The sequence below is a fragment of the Perissodus microlepis genome, chromosome 22 (assembly GCF_051167445.1).
Source record: "Perissodus microlepis isolate ML-2025 ecotype Zambia chromosome 22, ASM5116744v1, whole genome shotgun sequence".
Classification (NCBI taxonomy): Eukaryota; Metazoa; Chordata; class Actinopteri; order Cichliformes; family Cichlidae; genus Perissodus; species Perissodus microlepis.
Genome location: NC_140481.1, coordinates 9,938,465 through 9,956,829, shown reverse-complemented (window position 1 = coordinate 9,956,829; position 18,365 = coordinate 9,938,465). Strand labels below are relative to the sequence as shown.

General features: G+C 42.3%; 1 protein-coding gene across 22 annotated transcripts in view; it reads left to right on the top strand.

The window, feature by feature from the left end:
* rims2b (regulating synaptic membrane exocytosis 2b) overlaps positions 1–18,113 on the top strand; it is a 55,478-nt gene extending 37,365 nt beyond the window's left edge. For 11 of the 22 annotated variants that reach the window (XM_084920305.1, XM_084920285.1, XM_084920286.1 and 8 more), the window contains 15 exons: positions 2,051–2,200; positions 3,196–3,305; positions 7,272–7,937; positions 8,048–8,089; positions 8,977–9,015; positions 9,357–9,383; positions 9,573–9,595; positions 9,687–9,784; positions 11,254–11,400; positions 11,569–11,750; positions 12,175–12,310; positions 12,746–12,858; positions 13,069–13,170; positions 14,364–14,503; positions 17,354–18,113. In XM_084920305.1, coding sequence (XP_084776431.1) covers positions 2,051–2,200; positions 3,196–3,305; positions 7,272–7,937; positions 8,048–8,089; positions 8,977–9,015; positions 9,357–9,383; positions 9,573–9,595; positions 9,687–9,784; positions 11,254–11,400; positions 11,569–11,750; positions 12,175–12,310; positions 12,746–12,858; positions 13,069–13,170; positions 14,364–14,503; positions 17,354–17,542 — 2,164 coding nt within the window. In that variant the 3' untranslated portion in view covers positions 17,543–18,113. Of the gene's footprint in view, positions 1–2,050; positions 2,201–3,195; positions 3,306–7,271; positions 7,938–8,047; positions 8,090–8,976; positions 9,016–9,356; positions 9,384–9,572; positions 9,596–9,686; positions 9,785–11,253; positions 11,401–11,568; positions 11,751–12,174; positions 12,311–12,745; positions 12,859–13,068; positions 13,171–14,363; positions 14,504–17,353 lie in introns of those variants that run through there. The other 11 variants (XM_084920306.1, XM_084920293.1, XM_084920298.1 and 8 more) reach the window with 7 other exon arrangements.
* Positions 18,114–18,365: the final 252 nt, after the last annotated feature.

The following is an 18,365-nucleotide window of genomic DNA, read 5'->3' as shown; positions in this document are numbered from 1 at the left end:
ATTAACGTCCGTTTGAAATGATTATCAACATTAACAGACTGAACTGGACTTAATAACAGGAGTCCATATAGTCAAAGGAGCTTGCAAAGAAAAGCGTCTGGACTTCTTTAAGTTGCTTAAAGACGTTTCACCTCTCATCCGAGAAGCTTCTTCAGTTCTAAGGTCAAATGGTGGGTTGGTGGGTGACTACGATGACCTGGATGACTGAGAACCTTCACAGACACAGGAGTCCATATAATTTTAGTAAATTATTCTGGTGAGTATCAGCTGCGCTGGGTATGTAAATCGGGCCATCCAGCTGCGGTGCTGATCGCCACTCGTGCCAAAAATCCATACAAATGTCACTTGATCAAGGAGCAGATGTGCATCAGATGAGATCAGCTGATTTTGCGTGTGCGTGCGCTGTGCACAGCGGTGTGTACTCTTAGTGTTAACAAAATAAACGCATATAAGAAAGTGGTGCGCAAAAGCAGGGTAGTGACAGAATTGATGCGCATTATTGATATTTGAAGCATGTGTACCTGCACATGATTGCTTATTAACACACGGGTACTGTGGAATATATTTTTTACTCACCTAAAGTGCTCGTGCTCTCGTCCACTCCCCGCAAAACAATTAGCAGCTGTGCGGTGTCTGTGGCATCGGTGCTCTCATCGCTTGCAATGGAGTAAAAATCAAAAGCACAGCTTTATCAGACAGTTGCAGTTTAATGTTGGCTGACAAGTCTTCAGTGCGTCGCACAACTGTATCTCTGGACATGCTGACGTTGTTGAAGTCCTGCACCTTTTCCGGGCACATTATTTCGGTGACTTTAACGAGGCAGTGTTTTATGAGGTCTCCATCTGAAAAAGGCTTGCCATGTCTTGCGATGAGTTGGGCGACCTCATAGCTGGCTATTGGAGCCTTTTCCTGGACCTTTCGAGCACGAAAAAAATACTGTTGCTGACCCTGCAGGAGAGCTACCATTTGCTTTAATATTTGCTCTCGCTCAGCACCAGTGTCGGATGCATAGGCCTGACGTTTGGTTTCATAATGACGTCGTACATTATACTCTTTCATAACTACCACAGTTTCAGTGCAGATCAAACAGACACTTCCCCTTGAATTCTTTGAAGAAATATCTGTTAATTACTGAGATCAAAGATCAAAATAAAATTCTAGAATTTCACCAAATGTGGGGCTGAAACTTCTTAGACAGTCTGTTATTACATTAACCTTGCAGCAGCCATATTATTGGTCAGATAATACAATTTAAAAATGCTCCAAAAGGCTCCAACATCACAAACATGGTCCAGAGTCCAGTTCAGAGACTGATTTGCTGAGATGACGTCTAGCAGGGAGCTAGCAGCTACAGCCATCTGTGTCGTCATCCACCTGTTAGTCAAAGAGGCCACGCCACTAATAATGGAAATTTTAAGCCAGTTTAAACGGGTGAGTTATGAAAACATCCTCCTCATATGAAGGGGTTATGAAGGGGAAAATTATCTATACAGACCAGACCAGTTTTTGTATCAGGCTGTAATCATGTTTATTTCTGCTGTAAAGTTTTAATACGGGAGGACTGACTCACTGCTGGAGCCTCTGTTGGACCTCAAAGGAACTGCAGGTTTTGATATTTATTTTAGTGCTTTGTTGCTAAACTTATCTCCCACAATAATTATTTTATCTAAAGTGATTGCCCTCATTAATTCAAATTAAAAGTAAGTAAGGGGCAAGCAGAACATAAGCAAAAGCAAATAAAACTTTTAAAAAAATATTTTCTAGTTCAGGTGTAAGAGAATGAAAGGCTGCTGACACTGTGTAGAGCAGATGTAGGGAACACTGTTTTTCTACTGTCTCACTGAAGCCCTTTGGGAAATTCAGTGCCAAATAAAAGCATCCTCTTCTCTGGTGGCATTTCATCAGTCTTCAGTGCCTTATACTTCATGACTCCCAGTCCACCACATGTGACAAAGATCTGGTCGTCAGCGCGATGTGGATAACTGACCGGTCCTGCAGCTGCAGTGGTTGTCATAGTAATCTAGGTGACAGTTATCATGGTGATGTGCAGGTACAGTCGTGGGATGGACCGGAGAGATTACTACAGCCGATCTCGTTCAGCCGACCGACCCATCTACACACGCTCACACTCAACCGATCGATCTGACTCCACACACATGAGGTCTGGACGGTCTGCTCCCCCCTCACCTGCCCTGATCAGGTGACCCTCAGCCATCCAATTAGAAAGCAGCTCCATCTCCATGTTTGGGGCATGTTTTTCTTTTTTTTATTTTCTTTTTTTTTATTTGGTTGTTTGTTTGTTTTAGACAAGCATGAATTCTGACTCAATGGTGACCACAACAGTTTTATTTTTCGCCTTTATTTTAGCCCCACCATATGTCCCAGTGACATCACCAACACCTGAACATTTCATATTTGACCGCAGCTTTTATATTCTGATTGTTTTGTTTTATTTTGGGTGGCAAGTTAGTCAGTGTTGTTGTTCATTTGTTTGCTGGTTGTGTTGCATGTGCTTCTAAAGAATTTCTGTTCACTTTCTGACACCTAACTGTTGGATGTTCAGTTTCCTCCAAACTGGGCTTGGCACTCAGGCGTATTGCCTGCAACATACAAGTACCAAATTTAAGCAGGGAGGTTTCTGTCTGCGATCACAGTGCTGCCTCTATCACAGCTCTGAACACACCCAGTGGCAGCTGATGTTGGTCAGCTGTATGTATCTGTATTTCACAGAGACAGATTTGTTTGTAACGTCTAAGAGACATTAGAGCTACGAACAGGTTTTCAGCAGTGATGGGGCCTTTCTGTTCATGTTATAATTTTTTTCCAACAGTTATGCAGAATTAATGACGTCCAAAGGTTTACATTCCTACCTGGTTGTGTGATGTACAGGTATGCTTCAGGATACTGTAACATCACAGTTGGGTGTGGCTGCATGTGCAAGAAGAGTCCACTCTACTTTTGCCTGTTACTGCTTCTCAAGCAAAAACATCTGGAGTGACTGCAGACTTTTCATTAACTGACTGAATACAGTGCCAGACTAAATGCTGATCAAACTCTATCTGTGACTATGGAGGGAACCTCAAACTGACTGTCATCCCTGACATCTGACCTTAAATCTCTCCTGTCAGGATGGCGGTTTGATTGTTTATTTTCTTTCTCTTCTTCTTTTTAAGAATTTATTTATTTTTTCATCAGGGCTAATGCTGGAGGCGGTTCCACCCTGACAAGCCCAACGGGGACGCCTATTTGTGGTCGCCGAGGACGCCAGCTACCTGCTGTCCCCCCCAAAGGAGCTCTCGACAGAAGTGCGTATACTTGAGATATTAGTCAAACAGCACCTCCAAGCATCTCTGAACCAATCAGCTGATGGACCCACCACCATCCACCTACAACAAACCTGTGTTTTATACAAAGGCAAACCTGCAGACTTATTAAAAAAAAAATAGAGAAAAATAGAGATTTTACAAATTTCAAGATGAGGTCTGAGATAATTTCCTAATGGGTATGAATATGAATGAAGTGTAACTTCTTTCACACAAAATAAATAATGAATACTGAAAATGGTGCCTACTCCAATCACAGACAGATGACGATGATAAAAGTGGATAAAAATTGTAGCACTTTTGCAAATGAGACAAGTCGTGAATGCTGCAGTAATTGATGAGAGTTATGACTTCAGACTGGTAAAATTCAGGTGTGTGTTTTGTGTTTTCAGCAAAGTGAAAGAGACTCAGCAGCAGATCAGAATTAAGTAGATCAACATCTAGCCATTGTGGCAATGAAGGACCCAACAACAGTAGCATTGCAGTTTAACACGTCTTTTATTGACTGACTTTCCAATGTGCGTAATTCTCCAGCTGCCCAACTATTGTAGCACACACAAAACCACAGCTGCTTTAATAATAATAATAATAATAATGATAATAATAATGATAATAATAATGATAATAATGATGATGATGATGTTTATTATTATTATTAATCATTATCTCCCTCGGAATGCTGTTGAAGCATTATTATTATGCTTCAACAGCATTCTGAGGGAGAATGAGACATTGAGTCCAAATGGACCATGTTTAGCACCTCCATTGCTGAAGCCGCTGTACTGAACTGCGGCCGCAAGGTGGTTGATGCCTGTCATGGTGGTAACCCCTGAACCAAGTGGTGAACACCAGAGGTGAAGGGAGCCACCAGGCTAAAGAATGAGGCCTAACAGGCTTGGTTAGCCTGTGGGACTTCATAGGCAGACCAAGCAGAAAGTGGGTCAGGCAGTGGCTGAAGCAAAAACATGGGTGTAGGAGAAGTTCGGAGAGGAAAAAGATTTTGGAGGGCCTCGAAGAGAGAAACCTGCACTCTGTATTGTGTGGGTGGAGCCCTGCTGACTTTGACTGAGAAGATTGTCAGGTGGTAGAAGGAATACTTCAACGACCTCCTTAATCCCACTGGCACATCTTCCGTGGCGGAAGCACAGTCTGGGGACGAAGGGGATGACTCATCTATCTCCGGGGTGAGGTCACTGAGGCAGTTAAACAACTCCATGGTTGCACGGCCCCTGGAGGGGGGTTGAGGTTTGCCCTGAGTTCCTGAAAGTTCTGGATGTTGTAGGGCTGTCTTGGTTGACATGCCTCTACAATGTTGCATTGTGGAGAAACGTTGCATGGAGATCAGGGGCCTCTGGATTGTCAGACCAGGGTGGCGGTTCCCATCTTTAAGAAGGGGGACCGGAGGGTGCGTTCCAACTATAGGTGGATCACACTCCTCAGCCTCCCTGGGATATTTTATGGTAGGGTGCTGCTGTTAGTCGAACCTCGGAAACAGGAGGAACAATGTGGTTGTGGGGCGCTCGTGGCTCAAGAGTTGGGAGTTCGCCTTGTAATCGGAGGGTTGCCGGTTCGAGCCCCGGCTTGGACAGTCTTGGTCGTTGTGTCCTTGGGCAAGACACGTCACCCGTTGCCTACTGGTGGTGGTCAGAGGGCCCGGTGGCGCCAGTGTCCGGCAGCCTCGCCTCTGTCAGTGCGCCCCAGGGTGGCTGTGGCTACAATGTAGCTTACCATCACCAGTGTGTGGATGACTGGATATGTAAAGCGCTTTGGGGTCCTTAGGGACTAGTAAAGCGCTATATAAATACAGGCCATTTACCATTTTGTCCTGGTCATGGAAGAAGGCATTCGACCGTGTCCATCGGAGTGTGGCAGAAGGCTTTCACTTGGGTGGTCTCAGAATCTCATCTCTGCTTTTCACAGAGGATGTAGTTCTGTTGGCCTCATCAGGTGATGGCCTCCAGCTCGCACTGGAACAGTTCGCAGCCAAGTTTGAAGCGGTGGGAATGAGAATGAGCACCTCCAAATCGTAGGCCATGATCCTCAGCCATAAAAGGGTGGAGTGCCCACTCCGAGTCAAGGACGAGTTTCTACACCAAGTGGAGGAGTTTGAGTATCTCAGGGTCTTGTTCATGAGTGATGGGAGACGGGAGCTTGAGATCGACAGATAAATTGGTGTCAATTATCACTCAGTTTTGAATATATGTAGACATTGAGGGTTCTCGGGAGGGTCCGTGCTGACACCGGTTGCTATCTGGCAGAGGGTCGTTGGTACCATCCCACTCCCATGTTCCCATGTTCCCACTTCAGAACAGCACACAATCGCCATCTGGGATATGTATGCATGAGGGTGGGAATGCATGTTTGTGTCTGAGTGTGCCTGTTTGTCTACGTCTGTGTGTCAAGTCGGGTCTTAGACTAGACTCTGTCATCATGCTCTTCTGTGTTCTGTGGTCTTTTGGTGTTGCTGCTCGGTGGATTCAGTCTTTTTAAGAAAGTTTTTGCCTGACTGGTTCATTTGGGTATTTCAGCCTAACAATGTCCTCCTTCACTTACACTGGCATGTATTTGAACCTCATGTTGAAAGTTTTAGTGAAATAATACAAATTCAATCCAATTCAACTCCAGATCTTCATTAACTTAATTAATTTCATACAATTATACAGGCAGGGCCTCATATTTCAATATTTTCATATTTACAGTGAAAAATGTAAATCCAACACTTTAAATCAACTTTAGATATTGTGTCTACATTATTTGTTATAAATAAATTAGGGAACAGGTTTCGAATTCTGTGTCACAGAAAAGTTCAAGCATGAGATGCTGGCAGTAAAGAATTTTTGTCATTTTAATAAAATAATATTTGTAAAATAGAATAGAAAAGAATAGAATAGAATATAACAGTGGATTTTTGCTTTAGCTACAGAGTGTTCACTGGTTTCTGGGACAAATAATGAAAATGACATAGTTAGGAGTCAGTAAGCACCTGCATATGGACCACTGAGGGTCATAGCTCTCTAACATGGATTTGTTTGTTTTTTAGACTCTGTGCAGACAGGTAATGAACTGAAAGTTTACCTACTTAGAGTAGTAACTCCTTAATAACAAGCCCCCTGTAGTGGTAGTAATTTAGTGATTCAGTGGCACTGCTGATAAAAGATGAGTGCTGAGATGTGTAAATAAAAACTTGACTAGCTCTTCACATTACTGTTCCACAGTCAGGAACTTTCCAGTGAAATAAAGACTAATTTCACAAGTCCTGTGAATACAGAATATAAATCAGTCAGATGAACAAAAATAAAGGATAACAACCCCAGTTAATGTAGACCACCTCATGAAAAAAACAGCACATTGTTTTGAATTATTTTAAAATTGTGGCTACAAAACTATTCCAATAAATGGTGTATAGCAGTGCACGCTCCAACCAAAAGTTCAAAGTATCATTGTTGGGGGCATAAAAATTGTCTCTCCCGAACTTCTCTCTGACCCAAGCTCCTTTACTGGAAACTACTATAACAGGATTCCACAAAGGTTCTTGGGGAACAATTCCTCTGGTGAAAGCATGTTAGTACTGAGAGATGTAGTCCCTTGACCAGGTCCAAGTTTCTGTGCCGGGATTGGCTCAGGTTTCAGCCTGCATAATAATAGAGAAATTCAACATGACTGAGTTCCTTCTAGTGGTAGTGAATATGTATGCTACCATCAGGATCTGCATCCATCCAGTAGAACCCACCCTCTAAGAACAGGTGTGTCATGAGTTCACCAGAAACTGCCAGCTTGACTTGCAAGTAGCTCGACTAAAGCTACCTGAATTCGTCTCAATATTCTTGTTATATCCCAGAATACCGTTTGAGTAGGTCACTCCTGTGATTTCGCTTCTGGAAAAGGTTGTGTGGTCATTCATCATGTCATTGTTTTCATTCTTCTCACAGCTTTTTTTTTTCCCATCAGCTTTGACCATGACTGCAGCTCCAGCAACAGCAACTAAAATCCCTCCACATCATCACCCCCCTGCCCCTGTCCATAAACAACACTTTCCCTCTGTCAGTCAACAACCTCCTCTTATAAGGGTCCAAGCCCCGCCTCCCCCACTCACCCAACCCCAGCCACTTCCTGCACCTGTGCTCCCACCTGTAGTTACAGCAGCACCACCACTATTTTTACCCACACCGGTACCTGTTCCTGTACCCACAACTGTACCCACAACTGTATCCACAGCTGTACCCACAACTTTATCCACAGCTGTACCCACAACTGTATCCACAGCTGTACCCACAACTTTATCCACAGCTGTACCCACAACTGTACCCACAATTGTACCCACAACTTTATCCACAGCTGTACCCACAACTGTACCCACAATTGTACCCACAACTTTATCCACAGCTGTACCCACAACTTTATCCACAGCTGTACCCACAACTGTATCCACAACTTTATCCACAGCTGTACCCACAACTGTACCTACAACTCCACTGGTAGCTCCACCTCCCCCTGCTCCACCCCCTGCACCTACTCCAGTTCAGCCTCCACCTCCTGAACCCACCCTACCCCCTCCAACTCCAACACCTTCCCCTTCACCTGCCCCATCACCAGTCCCACCCCCACAGACTCCAGGTGTGTACATCAGGTTTAACATTCAGACATTCTTTCTCATAATCATTACTTATTCATTCATGTGTTCATGTTGTTTACATAATGCCATCACATATTACCCTGCATGTCAGAGCCGGATAGGCGCTCAGCAACACCAGGAGGAACCAGAAAAGGCAAGTCCAGTCACTGGTGGATCTAATGAAGTGTCAGGTGATCCTCACCATGTAAACTATGAGGGTTTGTAAGAAGATAAGTATAGCCGCAGCGTTTAGGTGATGAAAATTTTATAGTTTTGTGTGGAGAAAGAGAGTGGGGGGTTTTAAGCTCAGGCTAGGATCCATCACGAGCATCTTATGATGATTCAAATTTTAAACATTTATCTCCAGTCAGAAACAGATTTTCTTGGTAACTGCCCCCAAAGGCTCAGTAAAACCAACAGATGATGTCTGTGTAGGTTCTCAGTCATCCAATTCATTGTAGTGTAAGGAGCTTGAAAAGCAAGCAGCCTCTTTAGTTCTAATCAAATAGAGAGTCGCTGGTATTTAAACCCTAGTTTTACACTCTTTGTATTATTGTAGGGGTTTACAATATAAAGCAGGTAACTGTTGATGTAACTGTTTTGATTTGGCATAATATAAATAAAATGGAAATGAGTTGAATATTGAGGGCTGTTAAGAGAGTCAATGACCCACTATTAGTCCTGTCCTTCTTCATATTTTGGTTTCTCCCTTGGGTGTTAATGACCCATGTCTTTTTATTAACACCTTGGCTCTCTTAAGGGACAACAACCCCTGCTAGGGTTAAATAGCTGCGACTCTCTTTTTAGACTTAGACTTTTTAGAACCAAAGAAGCCTCTTGGATGAGAGGTGAAACATCCACATGAAACTTAAAGAAGACAAGAACAGATGATAAATTTCAGATTTGTAACCTGCTCAAAATATTGCTGTTCAGGTGTGTTTATATCACTGGGGTTTGGTGCTGGTTTGGATGGGTCATCTGACTAGAGTATGAGCATTAGTGTAGCCTGACCAATCACCTCTCTTTGTCCGCACTATGCAGAGGTCACATGGGAGGACCAACAGAAGAAAACAGCCAATGGTATTATGCCCACCTTTAGCCACACCCACATATAGAAATGTAGTGTTTAGCTCGTGTTATCTAGTTAGTTATCTAGTTAGACTGAAGTGGATTGGTTTTGGATTTGGTTTTTAGACTCATTCACCCATTTGCACAAGCACTTTTGAATCCTCAGTGTAGAAAAGCTCTATATAAGAACCAGACTAATCCATGTATTCATAAAGCACTGCACCAGCCATCTATCCATCCATTCATCTGTTTTTCCATCCATCTAGTCTTCTGTCAATCTATCCAGCTCTCTGTGTGCTTTGAGGAGTTTGTGGTTTCTTGTTGATATTCTTCTGTTTCCATCTTTTTATAAGGGGAGATGTTACCAACCGGCAGAGAAGGTACACACACTTTCTGTCAGCTTCATCTTTTTTTCTGACCTGCTGTGAATTGAAACTAACTTCTGTGCTGTCAGAAATCAGCAGCCTGAAGCTGTCCGAACAGAGAAAAAAGTGAAATCTATTGTCATTTCCTGCTATCACACATTACCAACCTAGACTATGACTAATGCTGCTCTTCTGTCTCTACAGGTGTACTGAAGGACCCTTCAAAGGTAAACAAACATTACACCACTTTTATTTATATATATGTGTGTACATAACGTGTGTGCCACAGCTTGCTTACCTCTTCTCCTCCATCTATAGATGAAGGACAGTCTCTCCTTTAAGTCATCAGACAGTGATGTCAGTGATGTCTCAGCTATGTCCAACGCCTCTGACACTCAATCTGTCCACAAGATCGGGTAAGCAGGAATCCATTCTTGGATGACAAGAGAGAATAAAGTGTCTATGATTTCTAGACAGAATCTCAGCTTCTGATTGGTTGGAGCACAATGGTATTTCTGGCTCCCGTTTCTCTGACCTTTCAGTGGAAGTCTTAGCTTTCTGAATCCATGCAGGGATTTCAGTAATATGTAAAGGTTTGCTCTGCAGCTGCTCTCTGTGGGCACACATTTCTCTGAATCTTTTCATCAGATTATGAATCACAGATGATGGCATCCAATGTTTTATTGCTCTCTTCTAATGTGGGGTTGTATGGTTTTTTTTCTCAAAGTAATAATATATTTTTAACAGTAAGGTGTTGACTTTGTCTACTGATCAGAAAGATAACTAAAGCAACATGAAAATTCACTTTTATGAAACAGAGGGCAAAAGGAAAAGAAAATGGCAACAAACAAGTATTTTTTAAATATGTTTGTGGCTTTTAGGTAAAAGTATGTAGAACATATTCCATCTTTGTGCTGTTTCACTTAGTAAACTGTTTACTGCTAGATGCCAGCTTGTTTCTTCCACTGTGCAGGTAACAAACTGCACAGTGTATTCCCTGCTGCAGGTGGGTCTAGGGCATACCCCCAAGTAGACACAGAAACTGTATTTTGTCTGAAAGAATTGCTGTGTATTTAAGTCAACACACTGAAAATGTTCACCTCTTTATCTGCTCTCAGACAGGAATTGAAATTTTTACTTTCTACCAGACTCCATTTATAAGAACAGAAAGTTTAGCTCATAGGGCAGGTGACCCTCTTTGTCTACTGCTGCATCTGCTGATTATTCAGTTTGTGTTAATGTGTGAATTTGGTGTTAATGGGTCAGTGTGGATTAGAATCCCTGTTAAAAACACAAAAATTCACACAAAATGACCAGGAATGTTTTCTGTGAGGTCAGATTGCTGGTTTTAAGATTGTCAGATTGCTAAATAGAGTCTAGCAGATTGTATTTGTTAATACATGTAGTTTCTCAAAATTTTGAGTATTGTCACAAATGGAAATGAAATATTAAGTTGACATGTGTTTCAAATATCACCTACATGATTGTTGGAGTCAGAAAGGAATAATACAGAGTAAACTATATTAAAATCAACCGCTCACTCTCATCCTGTGTACAATCACTGTTCACGCTCATAAGCATGTGTCCTGTAAATCCTCCCACAACACATCATTCTGAATGTTTAACTCTGCTGCTGGTTTCAAATCAGTGAAAATACATAATGCTTAGTCCCGTTTTTGTTAGCATGTGTTACCTTCACCATGGGGTGGTTGTAGCTCAGAAGGTAGAGTAGGTCACCTACTTATTGGAAGGTTGTTATATAAAGCACTTTGAGTGCTCAGGTAAAGTAGAAAAGCACTATATAAGAACCAGTCCATTTACCATTTACCATTCTGCATGATTCTGTCTGCATGCTACTCTTCTCTTCTCATATTGGCTGCCACAGTCTGATTGAATGTCTGGAGGGCCAATCAGCAGAGCTGGGGGTGGGCTCGCAGGGAACAGAGGAAATAGTGGGGGCATCAGAAGGCGGGGATACACTGCAGAAGAGCAACTCAGTGGAAGAAGGGGAGGAGGAGCCTGAGCCTTCAAAGTAAGAAATTAACAGATGACCTCCTGTTGGAATCAGTTGTCATAGCAACAGCTGCAACACTACCCATTTCCTTTTCCTCTCTGTGCTATTGTGATGTGTTTATGCCCTGCCTCTTGTGTTTTGGCCCTTTTTCCTCACTTATTATTGTGGTGGTCCTTCCTCCTGCAGGGTGTCTGCAGCTGCCACTCCTCTCACCAAGTCGTCAAGTGTCGGTGGTGAGATTTGCTCATTGGGGAGAAACGATGATGACGATGATGACAAGAAGCGACGCTCAAGCTTCGGTGCAAGGATGATGGGGATGGTTGGACTTGGAAAGAAGAGTCAGAGTGCCTCCCAGCTCAACCCAGAGGGTCAGTCCTAGTTTAACCATTAAAAAATATAACCTCAATTCTTGCTGTTTTTGTTATATTTCATGGACTCTGCCATAAACAGACCAAAGTTTTCTTTGAATTGAATCTTCAGACATACAGTGTGTTTTGGCCAAACTGGGAATCTGAGTAGCATTGCAAGAGTGTCTCAATAAAAACTCACTATCAGAATGAAAATCCAAAGAGGAACATCAGCCAAAAAATAAACTATGACCAAATGAGTTGGGTACTAACAAGCAACTGAGCAAACATATTACGGAACCAGTTGAACCAGTGAAAACAGAACAGAACAGAACCAATATGAGTCACAGAGCACCCTGTCCAGGGCTCTGATTAGTCTCTGGCTGTTTATGCTCTTGTAACAACTTATTCTGCTTCCTTTCTCTTTCTTCTTCCATCCTTACAGAGGAAGAGAAGAAGAAGAAGGTGGTGAGACTTCCCGTTCAGAGAAGTGTAGAAACCGGTTTGGCCATCGAGTTTAAAGCTCGTTTTACCCGACAGCCGAGTCGAGACCCAGATGCCGAGGACCCAAAACCTGGAGCGTATGAATCACTCCTCTTTCTACTCTTTTTATCTTGTATTCTCTGTTTAGTTAAACTTTATTCATACAGCACTCATTTAAAGCAAGGGTTTTCCTAAGGTACTTTATGATAGCAATAATCTGTGATAGCAGAGGGAAAAACTCAACAATCACACAACCCCCTGTGAACAATCACTTGGTAACAGCAGGGAAGCAAAACCACATTTTAACAGGAAGAAACCTCTAGCAGAACCAGGTTTGGGGAGAGGCAGCCATCTGCTATGACCTTTTGGAGTCACCCTTTTCCCTATTTTTTTCTACCCCTCAATCTGTCAATCCCTTTTAATGTGTATTTATTCTCACATTGAACTTAAACACTTCCACTTCCCATTTCCCTGGGGTTGCCATCTAACATATCGGATATTTTCTTTTTCTTTTTTTCTTTCTGTCTGGTCAGGCTTATATTTCCAGGAGTAAAACTTGCATCAGACAAACAGTTCACTGGTTTCCTTGAAGGATTAGGCCCCGCCCAGCTGGCTGGACGGCAGACATTGGCCACGCCCCCCATGGGTTAGCATGAATAAAAATGTCATTGTTTTTATGTATTTCAACCTACCAACATACAAACTTATTAATTCAGATGTATGTAATCTGGACATATGTGTGTGTATTAATAAATCATATTAAAAAACATTAAAATACAATACCACTTTCTGCCCATGAAAACGTGCGGTTGTGTTTCAGTAAAATCTCTCCTCTGATTGGCTTTCTTTTGGTTAGGTGACATCCAGATCGGGATGGTGTACAGGAAGGAGCGTCTGGACGTGGAGGTTATCCGAGCCCGGGGGCTTGTGGGTAAACAAGGCAACAAGAACACTCCAGGTGACAAAGCTATACACAATGCACACTTGACTACAAATACACTCTACCTAGTACACTCTAGTGTAAGAACGTGAACTTAATCAGTTCCTCCATGCTGCTCTCAGCTCTCTCCTCCCTCGTGTATTGTATCTCATTCAGTCTCTCATCCAGATGAGAGCTGCTTTGTTACAACCTGAATTCTGTCTTCCAGCTGAGCTGTACAAAGAGCAAAAGATCCCAAACGTGATTTACTCTCAGAACCTGACCTTTCACATACTCAAGCTCCACATTAACTGTGTTACTTGTGGAAATGCTCACAATGCCATTGTTTACAAGGTGTTTATTAAAGTTTAAATGTATATATTAAATGTAAAGTCAGAACCTATATCAATCTGAGATACTTGGAGCATTGTGACAGATCTGAGAGAAGAAACTCCATGAACCTGAGCTGTGGTGATGCAGAGATGTGTGACTACACTTTTATTATGGACTCATTTCTGATTAATAAATCTGAAATAGTTTAGAAATATATACATTTTTTGGAGGTGTCTTGTATTGTGGCTCATGCAGTGCTGGAGTTCTTCATTCTTCCTCAAAGATGAACTGCTTTCTGCTCCTCATTAATAATATAAGGGCTTAGCTGAAAGCTAGCACAACTACTTGTGTTGTGCTAACAAGTATTAGGGCTTTTCAGTTTTACGCATCACCAGAAAATTAAAACCTCTTCGATGCTTTAATTTTCTCAGTAGCGCTCATTACTTTCATGTAATTTTTGGTCGCAAGTTTCTGTGTCAAGGTAATTCTTTTAATGTTTCTTCCAACTTTTCCAATCATTCCACATTTTTTCCAATGTGGAATTATTGAACAGCATAAATCTTTAATGATTTAAAAAACAAATTGGAATATTTTGGATTTTTAATAATCCACACAGACAGAAAATTGCAACTTAGGAAGTTGCAACTCAACCAAATGCTTTTGTTAGCCATCATTACGCTTCTAGCATAATTCTGGATGCATATTTGGCTGCTCATCTTTGCAGAATTCCCTTAAATTAGCTGATTTCCTGGCACAGGCTCGACCTTTAAGCGAAGTCCACAAATTTTCACACTTGAATACTACTGCACACAACCATCACAGTACAAAGGTTTAGTAGTCATGGGTTATGATCTGTGAAACAGCTCGGTAGTGTGTGTGTGTGTGTGTGTGTTTTGCAGCTCCTTATGTGAAGGTGTATCTAATGGATAATGGAAAGTGTCTGTTGAAGAGAAGAACTCGTCTGGCAAGGAAAACCCTTGACCCTCTTTATCAGCAACAGCTGCAGTTTGAAGAAAACCCTGAGGGCAAAGTTCTACAGGTAATTATATATGTACTGATACTGCAGGATGCCAGACAGCTGGACAGCACAGGATTACAGGACCCTGGGATCAGGGCCTGCAGCCCTTCTTTTGTTGCTCCAGCCTCTACACAAAGAGGCTGAAGCAACTCCACTCCTCATCTGGCTAGCAGTCATAGCAATGTGTGTATGAAGAGGAATCTAGGATAGAATGTGGGTGGGGGGTTCTGAACGTCCAAGTTGAGTGGAGGAGGGGGTGTTAAGATTAATACTATTTGAGGAGGGACAACAGAGGGTTCACTATTGAACCTGTTGAAAAACAGATTCAGTTCACTGGCTCTGTCCAGACTGCCCCCGCAGCTGCTGATCACTTTGAGGCCGGTAATCAACTTCATCCCCCTCCACATGCCTTTGATGTTATTCAGTTGGCGTTTGGTCTCCCTGTATGTATATTTACACCTTCTCCGCCCTGCTTTCAGTTCATACTATGTGCTTTTCGAGTAATCCTTGTTCCCAGACTTGAAGACCATCTACTTTGGCCTTCATTTCACTGGCGATCCTGCACTCTGGATACTCCTTCTGATGTCTTACCTGCACTCAAAGCTCCATTCATATTATTAATGAGACCACCTGCTTTGGTAAAACAGTGCAGCAATCATAAGTCAGAGCAAAAGCTGCCCCCCAGAGAGAGAGAGATGTGGTGTTTAGAGAAAATGCATCTCAGCTGTTCCAATACTCCTGACACTTGATCACTAAAGGTTTTCGCTTAGGGAGCAGTTGTCCTTCTCTCCTGGATCACCACATTTACTCAAGGCCTTCTTGATATGATCTTCTTCTGGCCACCGCATCTGTGGGGATGGTGTTTGGTCTGTGCTCTAGTGTCCTGATCACACTCAGTTTGTGCTCAAGTGGATGATGAGTACTGATCTGTATGTAATGGATTACAGTACACAATAACTTTTAAATTTCCCTTATTACTGATGGAAATCTCACAGTCTAAGCTGGCTAGCCTGTCATTTTCATATCCTCCATGGTGAACTTGATGTGTTTGTCCACTGAGGTTAACATAATCAGTGAATTATGGTACATCCTGAGATTTGATTTTAACCCAGGTGTATTCCACATACCTGAACTAATTACTTTGTCGTGTTCCAGGGTAGGATAACAGAGCCCTCTTTTACATGTCCTCCATATAAAAGTTGGCCACAATAGATGAAATTGGGTAACTCATGGCATACCCATGTTTCTGCCTGTAGTAGTGAACATTGTATGTGACAATAACAACTGCGTCAGTCACCATCTTCCTGTAACCACTACCTGGGTCTCATTTCAGGGTTTCATAAGTATTTTTATCACAGTGAGTAGTGACAAAATTTTCACATGATAGTCTTTCAAGTTTAGCTAAACCGTGCACCAACCCTTATCTGCTGGTAGGATGATAATTTTGTCATTACTTCCCCTCCTCCGTGCTGATGTTGGATGCCGGGGGCTTTGCATTGCTGAGACAGGCCGAAACCTTCGTCCACATCTGTAATATTGTTGCTTCGAATTGCTAATTCTGTGGCTGTGATCAGTTCCACTAGGGGTATTTGTCTTGGCTTCACAGCAAAGTTCAACCCTTTTGCAAGGATGTTTTTCTCCACTTGTGTGAATTGTCAAATTGACAAGATTTTGATAACATTTTTTGTCAGAAATTGACAAATTTTTCACTGATTTGTCCACACCCTCAGTGTGGCATCCTTCTCTCTTCTGGCCGCTGAGGACATTCTGTGCTAGATGAGCCTTCTCAGTGAATTCAAACACCTTTCGAAGGGTATTCTCATCTAGAACCATAGTAAGTCTTTGTCGGCTCTACTCCCCTTTTGATTTTAGCATGTTGGTGGTAAAATCTGAATCAGAATCAGAATACTTTATTGAATCCTAGGGGAAATTATTAAAAAAATGTTTGTCTTACCCATTCATTGAGCAGCTGGCCTTCTGGTGTATTTTTGTTGCTTTTGTAGCTCAGAGGCTCTTAACTGAAGATCTAATTTGCAGACTTTTAGAAGTAATCCTGTTTTGTCTGCATCTGAGGCCGAATCCTAGGTGGTTTCTGTATTCAGCCATCTTACATGCTGTTTGCTTGTGCTCGGGTACTAGCTTTAGGCAATCCTTCCCAAAGTGCGTTAGAATGTCTCAGTGGACAAACACATCAAGTTCACCAGGATATGGTAGCCTCAGAGCCATATGAAAAATAACAAGTTAGCCTTCTTAGACTTTGAGATCAGTAACGGGAGATATTTAGGTTGATGTGTACCATAATCACAGAGCAAACACCATCCCCATAGATACAGCGGCCAGGGAAGCAGAAGAAAATCATTTCAAAAAGGCCCCAAGTAAATGTGATTATCCCAGCTGGACATTTGTCAAAGCTGGGAAGGCTTTAAAGAATGCTCCAGGCAAATCAGAAGAGAAGGACAACTTCTGCCTAAGTGAAAACCTTTAGTGATCCCGTACTGCAGTCAGCTGAGACTGAAGAAGTCACAAGTCTAGATAAACAAAATCAGCTTTTTGGGAGGTTTAAAAAGAACATGGGGACCGAGATCATGAGGACTTTGAGAACATAGGAAACCTACTGGTATCCGTGGTTCGTAAAAACTGACTCAGTGTCTCGAGTCAGGTTCTTCATTGTTGTAGAACCTGACTCTGAGGCTCATTATCTAATGAACCTCAGAAAGATAAGATTAATATCTACAACAATGAAGAAAACAGCAAAGAAAAAAAAATTATGGAAAATGCTGCAACACTCACAGTGTCATCTACAAAGAAAAAAAAAACACACCTTCATGTGTGTGATGTCACTAAGGTTCTCCTCCTCTCCTCTCTCTGCAGATCATCGTCTGGGGTGACTACGGTCGGATGGACCATAAATCATTCATGGGCGCTGCCCAGATTCTATTGGATGATCTGGACCTGTCCAATATGGTAATTGGCTGGTTCAAACTGTTTCCTGCCACCTCATTAGTGGATCCTGCGTTGGCGCCGTTGACCAATAAGGAGACAGAAGGTAGCAAGTCTTAGCATCAGGAGGCATGGCTGATTGGTCATAGACACGTTACAGGATGGGCCCTAAAACAAAGTCTCAGAATCCTCTGCTGCTGCATGCTGCATGATGACATCACAGAGATGATATGACAATTCATGATGATGTCACTAGGACGATGAGGAAGGTGCTATTCCTGATCCACCCACTGCGGGGGGAGACACTCAACAAAGGATGCTGGGTAAAGAAAGGAGTGGCCATGTGACCTCCAGCTGCCAGCTAATCACAGCAGCTCCCTGGAAGTCATACGACTGTTAAAGACACGTCAGGAACCCACAAGATTGAGTTATGTGATAGTATTCATGGAGACACAGGAACATAGAGGGGGCTTCTTTATGTTTATGCATGGAATGACAAAAACATTAGAACATAAACTCCATTGAAGAAAAACACCACACCAACCAGTAAAATCATGAAAACGTGAAAACAAAAGAACATGAGAACCACAAACATGACAACATGTGAGAGCATGAAAATATGTAAGACCATGCCAGACTGTGAGAACATGAGAATGTTGTCTAAAACTTCAAAATAAAGATTCTTAAACAATCTCTGTGTTTCTGTTTAGGACATTATGATCAAGTTAGGTACATAACTCTGGTTTTACAAGGTTCTGATGACATTACTGAGAACACTGGTTCTGTGATTTTTACAAAGGTGACTGGATCTGTGAGGTTCTACACATTAAAATGTTTTGGGGTCTTTAAAAGTTCTCCTGTAGCTGACTCACTATTTCTGAAGCAAGAGTTCATTAGGTTCTACAAGTTCTATTGCACCGCTGACCCTGGTGTTTCTAAAAGA